At 40.5% G+C, this 24,177-nt stretch overlaps 1 protein-coding gene across 3 annotated transcripts in view; it reads left to right on the forward strand.

Moving 5' to 3' along the window:
• The window catches only part of LOC135495392 (synaptotagmin-15-like), an 83,846-nt gene that overhangs the window by 33,588 nt on the left and 26,081 nt on the right, over nucleotides 1-24,177 (forward strand). For 2 of the 3 annotated variants that reach the window (XM_064783952.1, XM_064783962.1), the window contains exon 3: nucleotides 20,185-20,327. In XM_064783952.1, coding sequence (XP_064640022.1) covers nucleotides 20,185-20,327 — 143 coding nt within the window. Of the gene's footprint in view, nucleotides 1-1,604; nucleotides 2,533-20,184; nucleotides 20,328-24,177 lie in introns of those variants that run through there. The other variant, XM_064783973.1, reaches the window with a different exon arrangement.

Here is a 24,177-nt window from a genome sequence, read left to right on the forward strand (position 1 = left end):
ATAAGGAATTGTGTCAGCAATGGTTCACCCCAAAGCCGGACGACATGAACTAGTATTTGACAATGATCAAGGTGAAATATAACGACTAGCAGTATCCTTTTGCTTCGACCTCTAATCGTTAGAAACACCACATTTTACCTCAAATATCATTGCCACATACAACTTCAAGGTAAATGTGTCAATAACGTTATTAAATGCAGTTTAGTTTGGGCAAATGTTCATTGTTCATCCGTAAACTGATGAAGAATAAGATACTATTGGTTGAGGACCAAGCGTAGAAGTTTGATGTGTCGGTGGATATAATAATATGTCCGGGAAGCAAAGGATTTTGTAATTCTCTTGGCTAAAGATCATGGCTTCTATAGAACGGTCTGCCAAAATCCGATAGGCCTGACACTTCTTCCAAGGGGACATATCCCCCATTCCCTTGATTGAAACGGGGTGCTGCCAATTCCTTGTGAGTACAATTAGTCTGCGATGTTTGCAATTTACCCCGCGGTCGTTCCTCTGGCGTGCCAGAAGGTTTATCTATTTACTCAGAAAGGAAGTCTTATACCAGGAGAGACATTATCAGCATTACCTTATTTCCATGGCATCGGAATTACCAAAGCAACTCCGACAATGCTTAGCGACTATTTTTGTTGTAAGCTTGTTATTCTCACAGTTTATTTAAATGCCAACGCTTCAGGTTCTTCAGCGGTTCTCTTATCTAGCTTATTTTGCTTCCACTACTTTAGTCATGATAGGGCAAGTGCATTAATGCAACAGCCATCTGCTTTTAGTACCATTTTTCACCAATGTTCCTTCAAGCGATGCATTTTGTTTGAAAGTGGATAGCATTGTAACTAGAGCAGTGACGTCATGAACGTTGTTGTCGTTAATTTCAAAGGACTTACTTTAAAAGATTGCTTAACTGCGCCTTTTTGAATGTAATTGATCATTTCTTCAGGTGGAACACCTCGGCTGAATAGCAAGGGAAAGAGAATCATGTCTCCTATTCACTGCATTTTCGGGTAACATGTTGTTTTGATAGCACTGGATGCTGAAACACAAACACAAGAGGAGAGAATTGGGGCAGTACACGGATGTCGTGTGTCTGCCGTATCCTTACATAATCACTATGTGAATGAGCTATTGTTCTCTACACGCTACGTAAGCATGCATCCGTGGTGTAGCTTGTAGCTTGCACATGTGGAACAGAAGAAGGATACAATTTTGCAAAAGAAAGATCTCAATATAGTGGTAAGGAAAGGTCTTTATATAGTTGTAATACTTAGCACTGATATGGCAACGTCAACTTCACCATTTCAATATAGTCGTCAATTTCCCCAACTTTTACTAAGATAATGTACCATGCCTTCGGGCAACTATCACCGCACCATTAAATTCATATCATGACGATATCACTACGAGAAATGACTTCTGTCGACAAATGCCATGGAAAACGACGCATCATCTATAATCTCTCCTTCAATAGAAGCGGGTTGTATTTAGGTGTAACTAGGATTCCTTTACATGTCATATCCAGCGTGGTGGCAGCACTACCAATAGTTGTTCAGCTATTAACATAGCGGAGTAAGCCTTCCAAAGCTGTAATCCCATTTACTGTATCCGAGCACCTGTCATAGCACGAGCATGTGACGCGACCGATGATGCTAACTTGTGTGGCAGGGACTAAATTACATCCCAGCACTTCCAAGTCAGTTTGTGATTACAAGGCCGTGCGTTAGGGTTCAAAGCGGTGTGTCATAACTATATAGAGTGTGTTTTGGTAGCTCGCGAAGGATACGGTACTCTGGGGCGGAGCAGCTCGCACAGTTGAGATTCATCGAGGAATATGTTGCGATGATATGAAAACAGCGTTTGTACAGGAATATGTCTTGGCAGGAATAAAGACAAAGCATCGTCTGCAACATAACTGATTCACGCGATTAGCTTGAATTGCATTTCATTACAGACGTTTTCTAGCTCTTGATTTTGCGAATATAACATCACAGTCGTTGGAAGTAGACACGTAACAACCTTACCGAATAATACAACGGGAACTATGATATCTCAGAACTATTGTTACTCATCGTAATTGATTGGTCATCACTACTGGCAACGCGAGCGTTCGGGAAGTAGCTTGATACCCAAGAGAACACGTCATTTAGTACTTTTAGTAGTGGTAATTCCGTTATCCTGTTAATAGGTAGTAGTGTCAAGTCATATCGTCGAGTGATCACTTTCGATTAGGACAAATCGATTTCCGAAACTATCATTGAGACAAGTCACAACCAGACGTAGAAGAGGGATTACAACTCGCTGTTGCCGAAGGTGGAGCTAAAATATATATATTTGGTACATTTGCTAGTGTTTCACTTCGAATATACGGGCGGATATGACAGATTAGAAATAGGTGAGATCGCACTAGAAGAAAAGTAGACTAGTGACACTGCTTAGACACAAACACTGCACCGACCATTTTTGCATTGGATTCGAATGTCCTGAGACCATGTCTTCCCTTCTGAGGAGTGTCCTGCAGTGGGCAAGGTAAGTCATGCGCCAAATTGGTTGGTTTGTTTTAATCATGCTTTCTTCGCTGTCGGCTTTGTTTTGAAGACAGAAAACCTCTGATAATGTTATCAACAATGTATGTATGCCGTATCCAAGTCATATTTAAATTTTACCTCACTTACGCGATCGTTTTCACCTCCTTCATTTTAGTTAAGAGATCACTTGATGCAGGTCGCATTCTCTCGGTTTCTGGGCCCATTCAGTGCGAAAAGTAGAAAAACCTTGAAATGGTTTCGTCAAGTAAATGACTCGACTGACTGATGAACGAAGAATCACTTAGTGCTTTCACTGTGCAGGAGGAAAACGCTTGTGTGACGATAGGGCAAATACTTGCTCTCTCGTGAATGATAGACGTATTTCAATTAAGTAAGTGCTGCAATTGAGATTGATTTTTGTTCCGAATGACATCATTGGTCCCTTCGTTTCAACAGCAACTTGGGTTTATAGCTTATAGTCACTCGGTTCCTTTCTTGGTTCAAATGACATCAGTTACCTCTTTGTTTTAACAGTCACTTGGTTCTATTTCTTCAAAGGACATCAGTGACCTCTTTGTATCAACAGTCACTTGGTTCTATTTCTTCAAAGGACAACAATGACCCCTTCGTTTCAACAGTCACTTGGTTCTATCGCTTCAAAGGACATCAATGACCCCTTTGTTTCAACAGTCACTTAGTTCTATCGCTTCAAAGGACATCAGTGACCCCTTTGTTTCAACAGTCACTCGGTTCTATTTCTTCAAAGGACATCAGTGACCCCTTTGTTTCAACAGTCACTTAATTCTATTTCTTCAAAGGACATCAATGACCCCTTTGTTTCAACAGTCACTTGGTTCTATTTCTTCAAAGAACAACAATGACCCCTTCGTTTCAACAGTCATTTGGTTCTATTACCATTATTGACATCAACTTTTCTACCATGTTGACAGTGTTAGCCAATTCTTTAAGACATCTCTGGTGGGGATTGAGTTGCTGCAAAGTGATACGCATTTGCCTCAAATCATCAACCGCTGTCGATGCGTGCTGTCAGAGAGCATTAATTTCTGCCTTTGATGCAGTAAAAACAAATCGGATGTGTTAATAAAAACTGCTCAGAAATGTCATGAAACTTGTTGCTGCAAAGAGAGAAAAGATTTGATGCTGGTTTGTTATGTGAGCTAATGGCGACAAAATTAATGCAAGTCAACAATTTGTATATTATGGTTTAACTTTTCACTGTTTTCGAACGCTTTACTTATTAATGCGAATATACAATTCTCATTATCTTGGTATTGCCAGTATCTGGCACGAACCACAACCATGGCAAAAGGTAGCCTAAAGCATCTTGGTCAGCCACGTAAGTGATCACAATCAGCTGTGACCATGGTGACCTCTGAGCTGTTGGTTCCTCAGCGAAGTCAAGGCACAACGAATGCATCGTATGACAATGGTATTGCTCTTCCAAAGCTTTACTTAGAATATAAATGACCATTCATTGTCAATGCAACTCACTCAGCTGATATGTTGGGTCAGGTTTAGGGACAGCTTGGCTAAAAAGAGAAATGATAAACTTAAGAGCCCAGATAATGAAGTTGTACCGAAGTCTTTCAAGGAGTGAGATCATGATAGATGTTCACGAAGAGGTTTTTTCTGTTAGTTGGAACAGAAACAGAACAGAACATTACAGAGCAATCCAATCACACTGAGAGTATCAAATAAATGCTCTCAAACGTTTTCTAATGGCACTTCATTTAAGCGCAAGCATGTGTTAAACATACTTAAGAATTCTATCAGATTTATTGACACAGTTCGTCAACGTGTGGATTCAAAACCTTCTTCACATTATTACAAGTGGTTTGGTATATTACCATGGTTACCATGAAATCCTTTTCTTGTAAGCAAACTGTCTACAGCAGAAAATATCCTGTGTCATGACGCACCTGCCGCAAACCAAACCATTTCCTGCCGAAAGGGATTTACAGATCATATGACATATCGGTATACGATGAGCTGCCTTAACATAGGTACTGAATGTTCCGTCCAAACTTATATACTATTTCGTTTTCTGGGGACGGTTCCCAAGAATGCTTGCTTCTGGGCTTCTGATGGTCTTTCAAAACTTAATAAAAGAACCTTGCGATCAGTTTCCTTCGATATCAAAATCCCCTGCCATGTTTCTTCTTAAAACCATGGGAATTCTAAACCACGACTTGGAATCAATCTAACTAAATCTCCGGAGCGAAAATATCATTCCACGATTGAGATCTCAGCCCATCAGCTATTGAAAGCGTGTCTTTTATCAGCCTGTCCATCGTTTATGCAGGAGAATCAATCGAACTGAGGTTAAAGCATATCCTGCCACGTGATCTGGATGAAAAGCAACCATGATTATCTCCTCTCTGTCTGTTGGCATTTAAACGTACGATTCTTAAATGTTAAACCACGGAGCTTAAAGGCTCTGTAGGTTTTTTTACCATGGCGTTTTGAAGCAACATTATAGGGGGACTTAAAGTAGGAGTTACATTTTGATGGGCGGAAATCCTTCTGCACTTTACGTTTATGTGTGTCTACTGTCTCATAGTACATCTGATGTACGTCTCATATAGTACATCTGATGTACGTCTCATATAGTACATCTGATGTACGTCTCATATAGTACATCTGATGTACTATTCATTGTTCAGCACTATTCACGTTTGTACAAAGTCTATTGGTGACTTAGATCCCCTCCAAAAATGAACTTTTCATCTAAAACGTGGCAATGTTATACTGCGATATCGCAAGTGACAGTGAAGTACTACGTATACACGGCCTTTTGCATAAATTAGTGAGTATTTTCTGTTTAGATAAATAAAATGTATACGCCTCGCCTTTTTGGCTGTATCATCAGATAAAGATAAAAAGCCAACAAAGACTCGAATGTTTGATATTGACAGAAACAATAATTAACATTGCAGAAAGTATTCCTTGCCTTGTTTTGTTAGCTGTTTTTGAACATGAATATATTCATTCATTCCTCTGAAAATCTCGTGCCTCTGATAACGCACATTGAACAAACATCCGAGCGATTCGATATTCAATCCTGCATTTTCCATGAGATAAATATTTTATTATCCCTCATCGCCCGAAGCTTATGGTGTTTTTTCTCACTTTGTCAATATCTAGTCAATTCAGCAGTCTCCCCTCGCTGCTCTGTTTGCTGTCAGATGCTTTGACATTTGTACAGGCAACCGTATGTTCAGTTAGTAATGGAAGCCCGGCCATGTCAGAGCTGTTTTGCAAAATATTGCGCTACAAAAAAGTATCAATCCAGGATAAGACTTGAATCAGATCTATTACTTCTTGCTATTATATAACTCGGATGCCTTGAGCAAATATTTTTCAAAGTGTGAGTAAGTCTCATATTTGATCTCGTGACGTCAATGATACGAGAAAACGCTCAATTGATTCTGCCAACAGGTTCCAAGATACGCCGGATGACCTACAAGTACCACAACAATTGTCTTCAAAACAAATATCATCCTACACTAACTACTAAAAAACAGTCCTTGGAATTATCAGAAACAGTCCATAATGAATTTACTCAACATAATCATTAGCAGGTCAGGAACACAACAAGGCAACATGCAGTGTTGCTGATAATGTTATGCAACTGCCTTTCTTGTCAATGGTTATGAAGTGTGAAAGGAAGGCAATCATTTTGCAGATGGTAGCAACAAAAGAATCACCAGGGTCAGGACAACAGCTTGTGGCGTAACAGGACAACGTAACAAACACGCTTTGATATACTAAGACTAGTTGTTTTTTTCACCTGTGCTATGAGGTGTGAAAAAATGATATCGTTAGTCAATAGGTAGCAAGGGTGGTGAAAATCAGGACAATCGCTTACCAAGATACAATCCTTGTGTATTAAGTCGGAAAAGACTAAACACTTCACCAAGGCACATGTGATATGGTGAATGCAGTGAAAATAATGCATTTGCTACAATTCCACGACTAGTAGCAAAATTGCTTGACAGAATACAATCCATGTATCTTAACTGAACCTTAAAACACGTCATCAATAAAAACACGTTTTGATGCTAATAGACTCAATGACTTTCTTGTCAGCAATGTGGCCTGTAAAATCAGCCATTTGGCGATTGGCAGCAACAAAGGAAATGATCATCAGGTCAGTCGGTCATCAATCATCCTCCTGATAGATGAACTGGACCGAATGACTGTGATAGTCGTCATATTGCTAATCTCGATGCTGTTGTTGAAGCACTTACGTCGAGATGTTGCATTGATTTCCTATCGTGATGAACTAAGCTATGTGATGTCACTTATCTTTTGCATGAAAAAAGGAACCAGCAATAATTAAAGTGATTGTCGATTCATTAACTAAACGTCATCTCATCTAATCACATTCCAACGTGAAACCAGCCTCACAGTTAGGTTTTAAGTTCTAACACCATGTTGAAAATAGCAGAAGAAATAACCAACTCTCGTCGAACTTGGTGGTTTGTACTAGTCAATAGTCAATAACCGCCTACATTTGGTTATCAATACGATTCAGAAGGGATAGCCTTGACGATTGGCCACATGTGGTCGCTAGGTAATGAAGGAAGCGTATCTGATCATATTGGTACCAATATTTATAAGGTCAAATTGGAAATTTTCAGCAAGAGTGGACCATGTTTATCCATCCAAATGTTATATTTCTTCTGGCAGAACAACAAGACTATCGATCTTTCTTCCTTGCACTGAGTTTTCACCAGTTGCTTGGAAAGCGTGTTGGTGAACACAGGTAAACATTGTTGCTTTTTCACGATGCATTTTGATTTCCCCTCCAGTCAATCTTCCCTCCACTTTGATATTCCGCAGATAATGCACTTACTTTGGCTGTGAAAATGCACCCAACAACCTCGTGTTCCTTCAGTAGGCCTGACTAAGCACAATGACCATTGTCGTTATGGAGAGCGGCTTTAATATGAACAGACATGGCAAATCTTCACTTACATCGTTTTGCACAATTAGAGATCTGCAGTTTTTATCTATATTATCAGTTTGTCCTAAATTGGTCTCTTGAGGACGAAGTCACAATCAGGAGACAGGAATAAGTTTACATTATATTCTCTTTAAGCACGCCAACGTAAATGAACAAGCAGACAGCAGGTGGATGCCCTGGTCCAATATCTTTCTCAACATTGTCCAATATCTGTCCCTACACGTTTCCAATGATAAACGCAGGTGTCATCCAGACATACCGGTGACAAAGGGGAAGAATTTTAATCACAACTGTCATCGTTCATCTGTACCGCTCAAGCTCTAACCACCTGCATCCACTGCGGCAATGAAACCCTTTGATGTTTCAGCGAAGACGCTCCAAATGAATCTGGTGCTTTGCTAATATGCTGCAAGAACGAAGATGTGACACAAATTGCAATTTAGTTTTCAAATGATATCAAAATGGTCGTTTACTCGACGAGTGCAACCACGCAGCCTATTACGCCGCTAATATTTTATAGACAGTCTCTGGTTAATGATCATTCTTTGAAGGTTTCATTTAAATCCTCTAGATTCACCATGTGGTTATTTTTTGTTGCTGTAAGCTCTTAAAACTGGTCTTTGTCTACCTGGCACTAAGAACCAATGACATATATATCAAATTGTCCATTACTAACACAAAAAATGTGTGTAATTCAAAAAAAACTATTTTCTCGTGTCATTATTTCTCAGGCAGACATGTTTTGTTGTATCAAGTTAAAGTGTAAGGTAAATAGCAATTGTCGACATGGAAAACAGATATTTCTCGCCCACATTCTTGTCTACCATGTCTTGCGGGAAAGTATCATTTTCAAAAGGATTTTTTAACGAGTTTGTTTACAATTGTAAAGAGTAAAACTATCAATTGATAGGGTGATGGGGTTGCAACATATTCAAATTCGTTGAGCAAGTTGAACAATTGACATTCGGCAGGTGCTATTAACAAAAAAAGGCATCATATTTCCGCTTAAGGTAGCGTTATATCTCAAACCTCTCATTGTAAATCGGTCTACTTGTCTGAATAGTCTAATACTTACTTGACTATTTTATTACTATTTACTTGACTATTTTATTACTATATCGTTAATATGAGCAGAAAAACTAATAAGATTGATGTTGATCGGCTTGGAAAATGGTACTCGAGGGCTCCCCCTATGATAATCAAGGGTGGTATTTATAAAACATCTAAACATCCTTAATCCCCCTCATAGAGAATGCAGTCATATTGCAGAATTTACACCCTCAGAAACTCTTAAAACCAATCCCAAGACACTTTGCCTAGAGTTTCACTCATTTCGTTGAACAATTTGGTTCACAAATTGCGTGATTCCCTATACTGGTAGCAGTCCGTTATGAAAGGCGAGTAGGAAGGTGTAAAAACTTGAGATGTTGTGTCAAGTGTGATATTGCGTGTGAATGATACTTCAAACAGCCAACGCCAGCTTGTGAAACTACTAGTATTCACAATAAATCAGCTGCATTTTGGTGCACTAGGAATCCAAACTAAAAACCAACAGCACATATACGAAGGCTTCATAGGTATTTTATTACATCAGCTTTATACAGATAATTGACTACATGTACAAGAAAAAGAGAACACATTACGGCGAGGGTCACAGCCAAGATCAACAGATCCCTCACGGCTGTGACCAGTCACCCATCGGGAATCCAAACTAAAAACCAACAGCACATATACACAGGTTTCATAGGTATTTTATTTCATCAACTTTATACAGATAATTGACTACATGTACAAGAAAAAGAGAACACATTACGGTGAGGGTCACAGCCAAGATCAACAGATCCCTCACGGCTGTGACCAACCACCCATGTTCTCAACATACTACCAGCTCGGTGACAAAACCCATTCTGCATTCATACTTGTCAAACCATACACTACATCAGACCGTCACCCAATTACATCACATTTCAAACAAAGGAATGCCACTATACAAAGGATTAAGCCACCGTGTTTGTTTACATGCAGTGCAGCCACAGTCCATTGAAGGGGATCACTCATGAATGGCCGATTTAAATCATAGCGAAATTGTTACACCCTATTATATTGGAGTACCGTGTAATACTTATTACATGCAAAAGTGCGATTCCGTTCTTAATCGCTTCTCCTGTGGTTCTTGACATGATGTCTCAGGCTTTAATCAAATTAACGTCTATTTCTGGCGACATATAATTACGCCATAGGCTGGCATGACGAACCTTCATTTTTAACGTATTTCATTTTCTTCTTGCTTGAGTTCTATATCCATCTTGTAACCAAAGAAGTGTGTAAATGATATCCTTGAGGTGTGAAGATAATGCAATTCCCCTGATGAGAGCAATTATAGAGAAATGATGATCCGTGATGGAGTGTCTTATTCTTTGATGTTATTGAGCCATTTATGGTAATGACCTTGTATGGTTAATAGTGCACTTTCCTAAACTGGAGCATACTTCAATGCCTTTCATGTCTCATTTATTTAAAGAAGGGGTGGGGTCACTGTCCAATACCAAGATGAATACTGCTCTGTGACTTAAAAGGTACCCCCGGAATTATTTCACGAGGCTATGCGAGATATATTACATACACCTCATGGTTTACGACTATTGCACAAATCTACACCAAGATTTTGCTGGCGTTTGCTGTCAGTATCACGCAACCATCACAACCACCCAGCTACAAGTTTTCAGAATAAAATCAACCTGCCGATTTTAACCTTTTGGACAACAACTCCGCCCGCTTTCATAGCACCTTTCTCGGTCATCTCCACCTCAGTCATCTCACCAACCTATTATGGCCCTGTCCCATTGAGTGATTAGATTTCTTGCTCACCTCCCCTGCCTTTCACAGTCCTCGCCGCTTCGGTTCGGAGATAATTCTGCCTCAAAACAGGTGATACATACATCACGTACACAGCCGGTGCTAACATATATCAGATCAGGAAAATCAGGATTGGGGCAATTTCGTATATCGCCATAAGGACTAATCTAGCGCCAATTTGCCGACTCTGTACAGCTGGTGCGTCCATAGGCTGTGCTGTGGTGCTATCGGTCGTGGGTGGATTTGTATAACGATGACAGGAAGTATATTGGGCACCGTTTAACGCTTGATTTACGAATGTTTAGATGATTTCCAAACCCGTAAACTGACATATAATGAAGCCTGTTTTAGGATCAATTCCAAAACAGTATCGCTTTGGACAATCGCCCATTGAATTATGACAAGTCGTCGCCATTTTCATATTCACTGCCCTCTTCAGCTAGCTTATTGCTGCTAAGTCAATCCCTGGGTATGCTATGAATTTTATCAGAATATGAGCGATGTCACCCGTGCTTTCTCAGCAAATAAATAGCATTATTAGAAGTCACATTTAGAAACTCATCGTTTGACTTTTATATTACTGGGCAATAACCTTTGGAGACAACAAAGGCAACGAAAGGAAACACGCCTCCAATGTCTCGCGAAGCTTTGTGAAAGTCGCAATATGGCGGCCAATTTGATAGAACACTCGCCGTGCTATTTGTGAAAAAAATACTGTAAAGGCCTGTAAAGAAGATTTTGCCAGACCCTGGACTTTGTCAGCAGCGGCGATGTTGAGGTACCCCGAGCCGTGTCTGTATGGAGGTCTCTATCCACCACAGTAGCTATTGGTAACTTTCTAGCCATTTCTTTGTTGTTACCGCGAACTCCCTCAGGTCACAGTTTGGTCGACATCGATGACACGAGCTCAGCTTCTCGTTATTACTTATTTAGGATATAGAATCATATAACGACTACTGCACTCCGAGACATATCTCGATCTGAAACAAAATTAGGGTGGTATTGGTGTGTCAATGTCTTACTGGCATGATGTCCTTGTGTTAGATTGAAAATTGGGCTTAACGTCATAAGAAAGATAAAGTGGACTTCCAGCCTTGAATCTTGAAGCTTCGGCTGGTCATAACCCTATCTGGATGTAGTCCGTTAGTTTGATTTCCTAAACACGTATGTTAATCATTGTACAGCGAATCACATACAATCTCCTTGAACTGTTATTGGATCCCGGAAAGATTAATGCCGCGAAACTGAAACCCTTTTTATCATTCATTCGACGAGATGTGTTGTTTGCATAATGTCATTTGGATTATGATAAATGGCATCTCGGCAAATCTTATTGCATATTTATCTTGATCTTTACGCGTCAGGATAATTTCTCCAGTTACTCCATCAGGAACTGTGCGGATGTTGTGGTATCGGTCATCTCAATGTTCGTCCCGGTATGGCCCTAAGTCAAAATTTCTAGAAGAAACATAGATAGTCATAAGTTAACGGCTTCGTATGTTGATGAAATTAGTGTTAAACTTCGTTAAAGAGGTCAAGAGTATTCGTCTGGCATGAGGATTTTCAAACATTGCCAAAAGGTGAGTTATTCATCAATTTGAAGTTATACCTCTTCAATGTCGGCAACAGTTTACTATTTAGATTTGATCGGAAATTTGATTTGACTTTTTTGAAATTGCGGAAAATAAAGGAAATAGCTTACATTCTAAAAACCTTTCATGGTACTAGTACCTCGTATGTCCTCCCTATTACCATTCTGGACCTGTCTCAACCGGAGTCCAGGGAATTGACATCGGGGATCACACAGTTATTATCTGTTAATGCTCAATAAGCTTGATGTGGTTAGGGGTCAGCCAAGGAAATGATGAGCATCAGTAGCGGCAAATGATAACTGGCGCCCTGTAATGGCGCACGTGGAATCCTTAAAGAAGCGACATTATCGTAGATGTACTCGCGATTACCCAATAATTGTCATGACGTAAATGGGCTCCTTAGCCCAGCCGTCTGTAAAGCTAACGAAATGGGAGTATTAGTGCGGACCTATGGTAATTGTGTGGGAGATGGTCCATAAAGATGATACATAACAAGGGAAAACTGACCATGGTCGTCCATTAGCCATGCAGAATGTCTCCTAGCTGTTGAATAATGTTTTTGTTACTGGGAAATAAACAGTAATCTAAACGAGGTACATCCTCAGATTGGATCTGCTTCGAACGAATTATCTCTGTGGGTAGCGTCGCGACAGTAAAAGAAACGCTTGGTGAATATCAAGAGGATTGTAATATTTGACGTAGTATAATAATCGCGTTGTCTTGTTTGTAGTAGTGTGCTCTATTGAAGATTCTTTGATGCCAGTCAGCATTGGTGACGTTTTCTATCTGAATCAAGAAGAAAATAGCTGCATAGTAAGACTACAAATCCGACTACAAATCTTCTTCTGCAATCCTCTTCCTTTCCTCCTACACCTCCTGATTCGCTCCTCTTTTTCTAAGCTGCAACATCAACATCGTGATGACTGAGCTTCCTTTATCAGCATCAGAAGGTTTTACTGACAATAGGTAACACCCCATCCTGATAAAGAGGACGAATACTCTCTCATTGACACACCCTAGCTAGTAATAAATCGTTGGTCCAGACAACCACTAACCATGTCAGAGAACCAGACTGAGCGATGTCCATTAAGCCGACCTGCTGATCAGGCAAATGAGCAAACCAGAAAGGTAATTTCCACGCTGAAAGCAAAGCAATTTGAGATAAGTATCTGGTGTTTGGTAACCATTTGGGGAGTCATGTTTGGTCATGCGATAGGTTAAAAATGATTAATCTGTCCTTGTAGGGAATCCAATATCATATTGTGGCATGTTTACAGTGTAATACCAAACATCTCATCAACTTCAGCTAATTCCAGGGGGCTTTTTTTGTACGTCGACATCATTATATTTCTTGAATTACTATTGTACCTTAAAGGTCTGCTGTCTCCCGATGCTTGTACTACAATTCTGATTTAATGCACACCAAAGTACATGGCAAGCTGGATGTTGCTCACATATAGAAATGGCGACAGTCATGAAGTCATGTTCATCTCAATATCGTGTGACAGGCCAGACATCCACCTCTTAATCTTAATGTAGTTCGATTGTAGTTTTATCTCCAACTTCAATTTAATGTAGAGTGAGATAAACTTAAAAGGAATTGAAGATTCGATTATTTGACTATCAAACGACGTAAATGGTGATGTATAGTGAATGTTAGTGTGTATTTGGAAACAGATATGTCACAAACGATTTGAAAGGAGGGTGAAGAGTCTAATACATGTGCAGTTTCAGACCTCTTGCTTCGTGCTACAATAGCAAAACAGGTTTCAGGTTCGGCTGCTTCGCATTCTTCCTTGCATTTTGTGAACCTTGAATCGACACCCGTAATCGTCATACCCTCAGGCAGGGTCAACTATCCTGATGAGCTGTAAGTGTCATAATGTCCTCATCGTTGCATCTTCTAATCGATGTGATTGCCACTTAATTCGAAGGAGATTGTTCATTAAGTTTCGTCCATCAAGAGGAATTGATAGTAAGAGACTGCTTTAGGCGGTCTTTATCTCCGGACGTAATTTAAGGTTGTTGGCTAATTCAAATCTTTGTTCTCTTGTTCAGAGCGCCTATGCCGCATAGGATAGCGCATGAAGAAAATCACCCATGGTCTTTGGAACAGTGAAAATCCATTCCAAAAAAATGATATGTAAGAGATCATATCTGCTGCCCAGACGTTTTTCTCTCGTATTTTTCATTTGTGTCTTCTTTGGTGGTGCCAGCACGATATACCCCGAGGCGCTGGGAGAGGACAAACAAAGAACCAGCTGTTCCTAATTGCTTCCCCGAGGCAAGCTTAGAAAAAGATCTTTCTTTGGCAAGTCAACACTCGGCTTCACCAACAAGGAAGCCGGTGAACTGTCACAAACATTTCTTTCCTTCTTCAGCAACACTTTACAAAGTCTTTCCTTCTTTTATCAGCTTACAGTGTTTGCAGACGTCAATGTCCACTTATCGGTCTGTTTCTGGTAGCACCAATGACAATTCCCCCGCAATTACTTCATTGAAGCCTTTCACCACTGTTTGCGAAGTGGCCATACGATCTCATGCGTCACTTTCTTTGATAATGCAGCCCGGTTGCTGGTCGTCAGAAAAGCACCAGGCTCCAGGCTGTTGGTTCCATCTCGCCAGAAACACCATTGCTGACTAAAGCTGCCCGGCCTGGGAGCAGTTTGCGCAGTGCAGGTGCTCTTTATATTTGTGCTGAGATGAATGTGTAAACAGCAGATCACTAAACCCTCGTTAATCGGATTTTCATCTTCTTCCTTTATCTTATGTTGGTAAAAACATGTTTACCGACTGCAAAAAGTTACATCCTCATAATGATTTAAGTAGGTGTAACTTTTTCGTGTTTCTTGCATGGGGTTTCTTGATCTCCTTTTATGTGGAACAGGTGAGCTAAGTGACAAAGTTGAGATCAAGCTTCTTTTCATTTGATTAGCTGATCGTCATTCCTGGTAGCCAGGCTGTTGTTATAACAAACGTGCTGCTCTTTCTATGGTGATGAGACGTAAAGGTGTTCAGTCTCTGCTTCGCTGTTTACGTGGCTACGATAACAGTAAGCAAACTTAACGAGGTGACCGCCGGATGACCATGGATGGTTATTTGAAGATAATGTAAAGGGAAGAAGACAATACTACTTAGACTAGTACGTGATGTAACGTTGACACATGTTCCAAGTAAAGAGTTCTATTGACCTCTACTCTTCATTACGGCAATTCTTATGGGGTTAATGATCAGAGACTGATTCCAGGATCCAATTATTCTTGTACGTCGCGATTGATACCTCACATCTCGCAAAAAATAATAGCCTCATCAAGTTATTCATTACAGAAGTGAAAGAGAGAGAAATCACGATGAGATGCATTGAATGAAATCTATCCGATTCGTTGCCACACCTGAGACATGCTTGTATCTTATTCAGGAGGAGATTGGTTTACAATAATGGCAAATGGAAAAACGGATGACGAGAAGTGCCGTGCTGACAATCTGATGGCTTGTGCTATTTGTGTAGAGGGATAGTGCATGTATTGCAGAAATGACATCTGTTCAGACCGCGACCCTTTCAAACCCTTGGCCTATCCAAAAGGGTTGTTTGCATCCGTCACGAGAAATATGTTTTTCTGAAGAATATTATCAGAAGCAAGGGGATTTTTTTAAACTAACGTTGCCACTGCGCTGCGTTGGAACAGACTTTGTAGTTTCATCGCCTTTGAGCAGAAGGTTAGCTTCAACCGGATGATATCGAAGTGATAAATCTGGTAAAGCTGGTCGTTTACATAGCTGGTAGTCACTTTGCTGGTGGTGAGATCATGCACGGTCGGGTAATGCTAAAAAGGATGGTAGATTCAAAATATTGATTAGAAATGACCTACCCTGGGAAATAACATGGACACCCTCACCGGTGATGCTGGAAATGAAGAGGTAACGATGCATCATTATGACAGAAAGAAACTTGGAATGGAGATTTGAGCTTCCGCGTCCACAAGTGAAATGCCAAGTGAATGTCAAACATGCACTGTAAATAGTCATTAGCCAATTGAATTGCTTGAAGAACAGTGGATTTTGGCATTTTGGGAAATCACAAAATATCCACTTTGTTTTCTTGCTATTTTCCTCGATGGTTTTTGCTTAAAACCGCGTGAAACGATATGCCTATCACCTGTCTAGACTCCTGATAACGTCTTATGACCATTACTGTACCTTTAATAGCGTCTCGTCATGCTGATCCGACTTATGGATGGATGTCGGATGTATGCGGAGACCATTTCCTTCTCTCATGATCTGACTGCTGATACCGACATTGACCACTTATACGACGCTTACGACGTTGATATATGGAATATCAGGAGATGTAATGTATTCATCTACTAAGCTGGCCAAGGCGGCAATTTCGTTCGAACAACGACTTTCTGCTTTCGAGGCCGAGAAGTAGGTTACTAGTTGTCCTTGCGCTGCTCCTAAACTACCATGTAACAGCACAGCAATGATTTTTGTGACTCTTTGATTTTTGATGGTGACGTTGCCTTCATTGAGCATTTATCTTGTTGCGAGTGAGCACCAGTCTCCCAGCATCCAGTTTTGGCGGAATTTTCTGAATCAAAATTGGGCCATGGTAAGCTGGGAGCTCACAGAGGTAGTCATTCCATCTGTAAAACCGTCTCCTCGTGTTTGTCCACACCACCTCCTTGCATCGAGGACGGCTTTCAATCACTTCAGAAACTATCGCTTAGCTCTTTTCTTCTGAATAAATGGAAATCTTCCTAAGTTGCCAGTTTGTTATCAGCGTCTTACTACACTTGCCAGTGGTGGATAGCAACTGACCGGAATTCATCGATTGGTTGAGCCACTAACTGACGCGGTTTGCTCAGCTGTTGTCAGTCGGAGAAGCAACGGTAGTTGCAGGTAGACTTAGCAGACGGCGACATTAGTATAGCTTCACTCTAGTTATCGGAATAGTCGCAGATGAAGGCTCGTTCGTGACGAGATGATTGGTGTCTCTGCTATATACTGCATCAGTTGATCAGAGAAGCTCAGACCGCACCGGGACCAGCACAAAGACAATCATTTTGGACTTTGCTTCTCTTCTTTTTCTTACGAATTTCAGTAGATTCTTTAAGGGCGTCAGGAAAGTACGAGTAACTAAACCAAGTGTCTTACGCAATATTATCCTTAAAGTTATATACCTCATTGGAAGAGTTTTTGTGTGGTGATTTTGAAAGTCCCGGACGATACATTTCGTGTATCAATCTCGTCTAATCATAACACAAACACTTTTCAAAAGCCATTGCTCTTTATAATGTCTGATATCAGTGACCCCGTAACCTAGACATTTATCCTATTTCCTGGGTTAATTCAATTAAGCAGCTCTGTATATATCCGATATTTATATTTTCCTAAAGCAAATACTGTTTCTTGTCACTCAATCTGACACACTTCAGAGATGAATGAATATTATTGACATAGATAATGGGGAAGCGCTCTATAGATGTAGAATATATACTTCTTGAGAAATTCGTCCTTCGGCAAAACCAGAACGGGATTTTTAATGCATGTATTTGGGAAAAAGATTATCCTTCCTCACACACCATCACATGATTATAGATAGAGCTTGTCTCTCCATATCACTTTAATCTGTGATATACATTCCTTTCCTCTAAATTCAATTTAACCGTTTACTGATCTTTTAATTCTGCCCGTAGGGTTGAACGATTGATAACTAAATTCTAATTCTTACTAATGTATCATAAGTAATAAAGTTGCCCTCACGTATCTGAGGAATTGGCTTATTAAAAAATAATCCTGTTGATGAAATACCAGATCTTCTTGCAAGGTTATTTTACATGGCGTAAATTCTAAACTATGACAAGATGGTGTCTCTTTGACGTCAAACATTTACAAAACCACCACTCTGGACAGTGTGCCGTACGGCAAAAACATTTTATTTTCTAAGAAAGTTGATTTTATTCACGAAGCAGCTATATACTGTAACAAATAAGTTATTTGATACCTTCCAAGAATCGCTGGCTACATTAGACCTCCCCCAAAGCATTTTGGGCTAAAATGCTCTGCGCTTTCGCAGCACAGGATTTTGAAGGGGCCATTGCCATCGTCCACTGACCTAGACAACCTTTTTTACCGTGAACGATGCTCGCTGCTTCATCCTTACCACTGAGATGAGAGTGGAAATTGATCGGTGTGCGTGCGTGACTTATTCCTCTTGCCAACTAAATCTCCCGGAATACTAATCCTTTGCAGTCCAGACAGTCGATTCGACATGCATTTGCCTGATCGTAGCAATAATGTTGCATTCGTGTTTGGCGAGCAGCTACTCTGATATGATGCTAATATGGACCAATTGGAGTTTGTCGCGACGATCGATTTACCTGGTCACAAGTTATGTTCAGTGGTGGTGGTGTTGTCCTTGTATTGCTAGGTGTCGCTCTTCAGAGTCGCTGTTTTTTGTGTCTGCTTGATTTTGGCCGCGTGCAGAACACGAGTGAATCAGGATGTCAATATTTGACTGACGAACATATATGCCAGCGTCATACTCAAGTGACAAACTTAGAATCATGTGCATAAGTATAAATTAATGAGCACAAGTAAATAATATAATCGTTTGCTTTGTCGGTTAATTCCATCTTGTTTACCGGTGTTGCCAGTAAAGGCGTACAAAACGGCGCACTGACTAAACCATCGAGGTGCCCTTTGCGAATATCAGTCGTCTCGGGTACTGCCTCATTATCTTTAACAGAGAAGTCAGCCTAGCCATCCTGATCGATCATCTACCTAATCAGACTGGTAAAACCTTTAATTCCGTCAATAGGCAACTGACAATGAGGCACAACAGCCAGGATTCTTGGGGCTTTGCCACCGTGAGATGCCAATTTATTAATGCATGACTGTTGGTGATAACCCAGAAATATGCGACAATGGTATTGGGAATGTTAAAGTGTTCAGAGAAGGACTGTAATGAAAGGGATATGTCTTCTGAGATTGGTTTATATCTGACAACTTCACTAAGACAAAGTGATGTGTTGCTTTCAACCGTCAGAATCGCGGTAGACGGCCTCTCATTTCTGGTGGTCAAATGCGGTTGTTGGCAACCAACTAATGTGCCAAGCTTCAATGGGGAATATCAAGAAACAAAATGTGGCATATCTGGGGATCGCCCATTGAACCATTGGGTCTCACTGAAGTCTTTTCTTTACTTCTGCCCTGACTATGTCGAACCTTAAACCTCTGTTTGGTCTGCTTCGGCGAGCGTGATATCATGTGAATGCCTTCTCTCCTGTCTTCTGTGTTTGAATCAAGTTCATTGCAGATATGATGTCATTCCCGCCATTGTTGTAGACAGCTCAAATAACGAACCGTATTAATTAACCATGACCTTACCATTTATCAATTATCAATTACTTCTACTCTTCAAGCTGTTCTCCGATCACTCGAGCCGCTGTTCAACTATTCACCTAAAACTATGCGTAAGAATCAATTTGCCCTTTCGTTCTGAGTGAGATGAAAGGTGGATGGCGGATGTTAAGGAAATCGCCTGGGTTTGCGCGGAGAATGATACCGGAAGCTTAACAAGCCTCGCTGTGGGCTAAACATGATCCCGTAATAAACGATTGTTGTCCATCAGCACTTTGACTCATATTTACACTTTTGTTGAGGGAAAGCTCAGCTGCTTAATGGGTTGTTCATATGACCACATGAAGAAACATCACAGGTTCTGCACAGTGAACGTGGTCTTAAACAGCGATGCTCACATGAGTTTCTTGTCTTGATGTTGATATGCGAAGCAGACGTTCATCCGATCAATGATCCACGTGACTATTCCATTGATCAATTCGCAGACGTCCCCCACTTCGAGTCATCGATGGACATGCTAGTGATTGCTGTTAAATAACGTAATATGGATTATTGGTGAAGCCGGGCAGGTTAGCAGGCAACGGGATGCCGCCACGCTAACTTTCTCATCATTACCAGTTAGAAGACTTGGATAATTCTATCAGTGTTCACGCAGCTAGTTGGCTCAATCGGTGCTTCGTCCCCCGCGGTATGGATACCTAGAGCACAAAGTGGCTTACTGCTGACCGGCAAGTTTTCTTGTTTGGATTAACTCAGGGATCTATGCAAAAATGGACACCCGAATCAACATGTCCCGCGCAGAAAGATTGGCCACTATGCGGCGATATCATTCTCTGATCTTGCTTCCTTCCAGTATGAAGACGATTCCGTTCACGGTGCCCCCGGTGAGCACCCCTCCTATCAACAGGAGGGTAGACTTTAGGAGCTTGGACGAGGCCAGTAATGGCAGTGGATCTGAACCGGGATCTCCGAAGCGACCTTCCGTGGAATTATCAGGTAAGTCATGCATTAAAGCTTGAATTCCTGTTCTTCTTTCTTTTTCTCTGTTTTTTGGTGTTTTGGATGACGTGACGGATGCCAAGAAAACGAGAGTTTAGAAAATGAAAGTTCTTTCTTACCTAAAATAATAATCCTATAACTTTTTACAGCACAGCTCCACGTAGAGATACCTTGATACTATTGCAAACCGAAGATCCAGAATCAAACTTTTCTGGCATTGCAGGTAGCTTCACACCCCGAGGAAGTTAGCTGGTATTGCAGTAACCGTTGTTCATTCGAGATCACTTGGCAGCTTGATATCGTCTATCGTATATCGTCTGTCGTCTGATTTCGTATGACAAGATATATTTGTGTAGATTGATAAAAAAACAACACTACAACGTTGTAAAGACGACGTTTCGGATATTTTGAATCCTTTTTCAAAGTCTAATGTACAGACAGGAAATATATTTGAAGATATATTTGTGTATACATTTTTGTTAACCAGGAAAACAGGAACACATCGAACCTTACTTCCAAACCTCGGTGTTCTCTTTTACCCGATGTATTTGAATGTCTTCATCATATTTGCAGTCGTTACTCGTGCTCGAGTTAACGTAAAAATACGTTGAGAGATTTATAGGAAGAATCTTTTTAGGATTATTGAAAGCGCAGCGCATCCTTATAATTTCGTGTCATTCGCATAAGCAACACTGTGCCGATATAAAAAGAATCACCTGAATTGGTGAAATATTGCCTAGGTTTAATCGTCAATACAAATATTCCGATAGACGATAGTCCATGGTCCACTTGCAAATAGCCAAGCGATGTTGGCTTGGGGCATCTTGTACACAGATTATACTGTACCAACATGAAGAGGAATCATATAACTTCTGTCCTTCTTCTTTCCAGGCACACTTGGCTTGATCACATATGGCTAAGTGCGAATTTCGCCATTTTTTATTCAGTCTGTCATGCCATGCGCTCTTAAATGTAAAGCCTTTGGATAACATGTTAGGGTTCTTCAGCCTACACGAATATGCAGCCGGTAGAGTTTTTCAAGTGAAAAATCACTTCGATAACAAGCTCAGGTAATGAGTTTAACCCCTTCATGACTATAATATTGCCGTCGGTAGTGATCGATATCAGTGTCCCCTCTTCCCAAACTTAGCTAGCTAATACCTCTGAAAGTTGTCGTCTGCCTCGCGGCGATGGCCTCATCATTAAGTGTCTCAAAAGTTTCTATAAAGAAGCGATCATGATACTTATTAAGTGTACAATCATGTTTCACGTCGCCAATTAGGCTCAGTGTTCATTTCGTGTCAAAGTCTTGCACATTTGCCATCCAGGTTCCAGGTTGTCATTAGGTCATTAAATACGTCGCCGACTCATTTCAGACTATTGGACGCCATGACAGTCCCTAAAGATTTATAAACAAAACACCGCTACTAAAAGCCAAATGTACTGTCGATCATCTTGTTCACTATGTTTAACGACATCCCGCCTCTTTCATGTTGGCCGTTTGTCTTAATCGTCAAGTGTAACCTTTGACTTCGGCCTTGGCACTGATGATCATCAGTTCTTCGTTTATCACACGGCCCGTTTAATTATTCAACTAATTTGAGATTGCTTTTAGTACTAGAGATCGAGCCTAAAGGGAGGTGGAGTTCAAAGTTGTTATCAATACCTTGGCCGTTGTGTCCGAATCTGGTCTCTCTGCCTTTCATGAACAGAAACCCCATCCATTTGATTAAGGCTTGCTCGTAGGGGCTAAAATATATGTTGCTCTCTGGTTCGTATGCAATAGCATTGTACTTGTGCACTATGTTTAAAGGTAACATCACACCTTACCACCTTAACAAATCACCCATGTACATGTACAAAACGTGAGTAACATCATAACACCTTACCAATCGAATCCAATTTCGATTGGAGATCTCCGTCTTGGAAGCTGTCAGCTCTCATCAATGTCAGGATAGTTCAATTAGGGGTCGAAACAACACGTTTATGCAGTGCTGACTACATGGACTTTGTGTTTGTAAGGTCATATTTAAACATGTATATATTAATACAGTAAGTAACAGATGGAATACCCTTATGATAGGAATTGGTGTTGCATTGACCATGTTGACGGGCTTCGTAAACATCACTTCCGATCTATCCTTCTTAGATATCCCTTCTTGATCAACGACATGGTTGAATCATGCCGATTCGGCAAACTTTGAAAGGCCGTGCAGTTCAAGCTAACCTTGACAGATCTCAGGAGTAACTACGGTATTCCGTATCACAGACAAACTTCTATTCTCATATATCATCTTTTTCTCTTATTCCTAACCCTCCCCAACAACACCTGCGTGGGAATGAAACATGTCATTTTATCATGGTAAACAGATGAAAGCCTTGAAGAGCGAGGGCGTAAATGCTTTATCGTGACTTGTACGGGGCCAGATCTTTAGCAAATTTAGTGGTAGGGAGTGAAAAATTTCCATGAATAAGAATTATGAGTGGGTGGTTGCAAAATAGGGAAGATGGAGTGTCATCCCACATCGAGTCATATTTCAAGTGAAGATGAATGAGATTATTGAATGTTTTTTTCCAATAATACCCATTATTCCAACGTTGTGCCATCATGTCCACATTATGGCCCATTGGGGAGGAAACATAATTGATATCAGAAAACACGAAGTATTCTACTTATATTTTCATTATACTTTTCTTTTGGGGACGAGAATCACCAACTCATTTCCGTTTCTGTGGCTTTTTAAGATGAATGAAAATGCATCATGTATTCATTCATTTCTCATTGTATCTTTCTTTTTCAACAGCAGTCACCCCATGCAGATCGACACCCAGCGTACTCATGTACTAGAAATGTTCGCAATAGGCATACAATACAAAATAACTTTTGATAAGATGAGAGCAAAGTTTTAAAAGGCTACGTGTCACAAGAATGGAAATCGGACTTGTTGAACAATCACGAGGTTGTATCTCTTTAGCATATTGACTTTCACTGACGAATACCCCACAGTAATTTTAAGTGTTTGGTAAACTAGGAATCTACTGGATGGCTACAAGTTACTGATGGTATTCGAGTGGGCGAGGTAATGCGCTTTCGGACACATGTAACCTCAGCCATGATGATAGTGCTGTCGCGATCACACCTTCCGTAATCGGTGAGGTGATTCTGGCCCTACACCTCCAAGTCATAAAGTATATAATGACCCTCGTGATTACTCATATTGTGTACCAGCCTCGTTTGCCAAATGGTTTAATGTGAACTCCTGATCCCACCAGTCTAGGGAGAATTTTTCTGATATGGTCGCCGCCGCTACAAAACTATCTCCTGACGCGGTCATTATAGGAAGCCGAATTATCATCGCCATGTGCCATTAGCAAGTAACCTCTTTGGCGAACTTATTTCATTGCTGCATAAGCAATCGCATTGGGAAGATGCGTGGAATCAGTTTTAAGAGATTTCTAATGATTCACACTTGCAAAGAAAAGCAGAACTTGGCGACTGGGGGACTGTCGACTACATATAGCTGGACGAAACAACGCTTCGCCACTTGTAACTACTTCGTTCAGTTTGAGTTTGTCAGTGCCACGGCTTCCAAATACTGTTTTCCATGTAACATGCTACGATGCACCAGATTATTATGCTATGATCTTTCAATCGATTTTTGTTGTAATGATGGTAAATGTCGATAAATGCAACCATCACAAACAACATCATTTATTTAGTTTATTACGTCCTACCGCTATGTCAGACAAACCTTTCATTGCGCACAATTGTTTTCTACGACTGGCCATTGATAACTGGAGTAGACTATATGGCTTTGAATATCTTGAAGCCCACTTTCTGCACTGA

Source organism: Lineus longissimus, chromosome 1 (genome assembly GCF_910592395.1).
Source record: "Lineus longissimus chromosome 1, tnLinLong1.2, whole genome shotgun sequence".
Lineage (NCBI taxonomy): Eukaryota > Metazoa > Nemertea > Pilidiophora > Heteronemertea > Lineidae > Lineus > Lineus longissimus.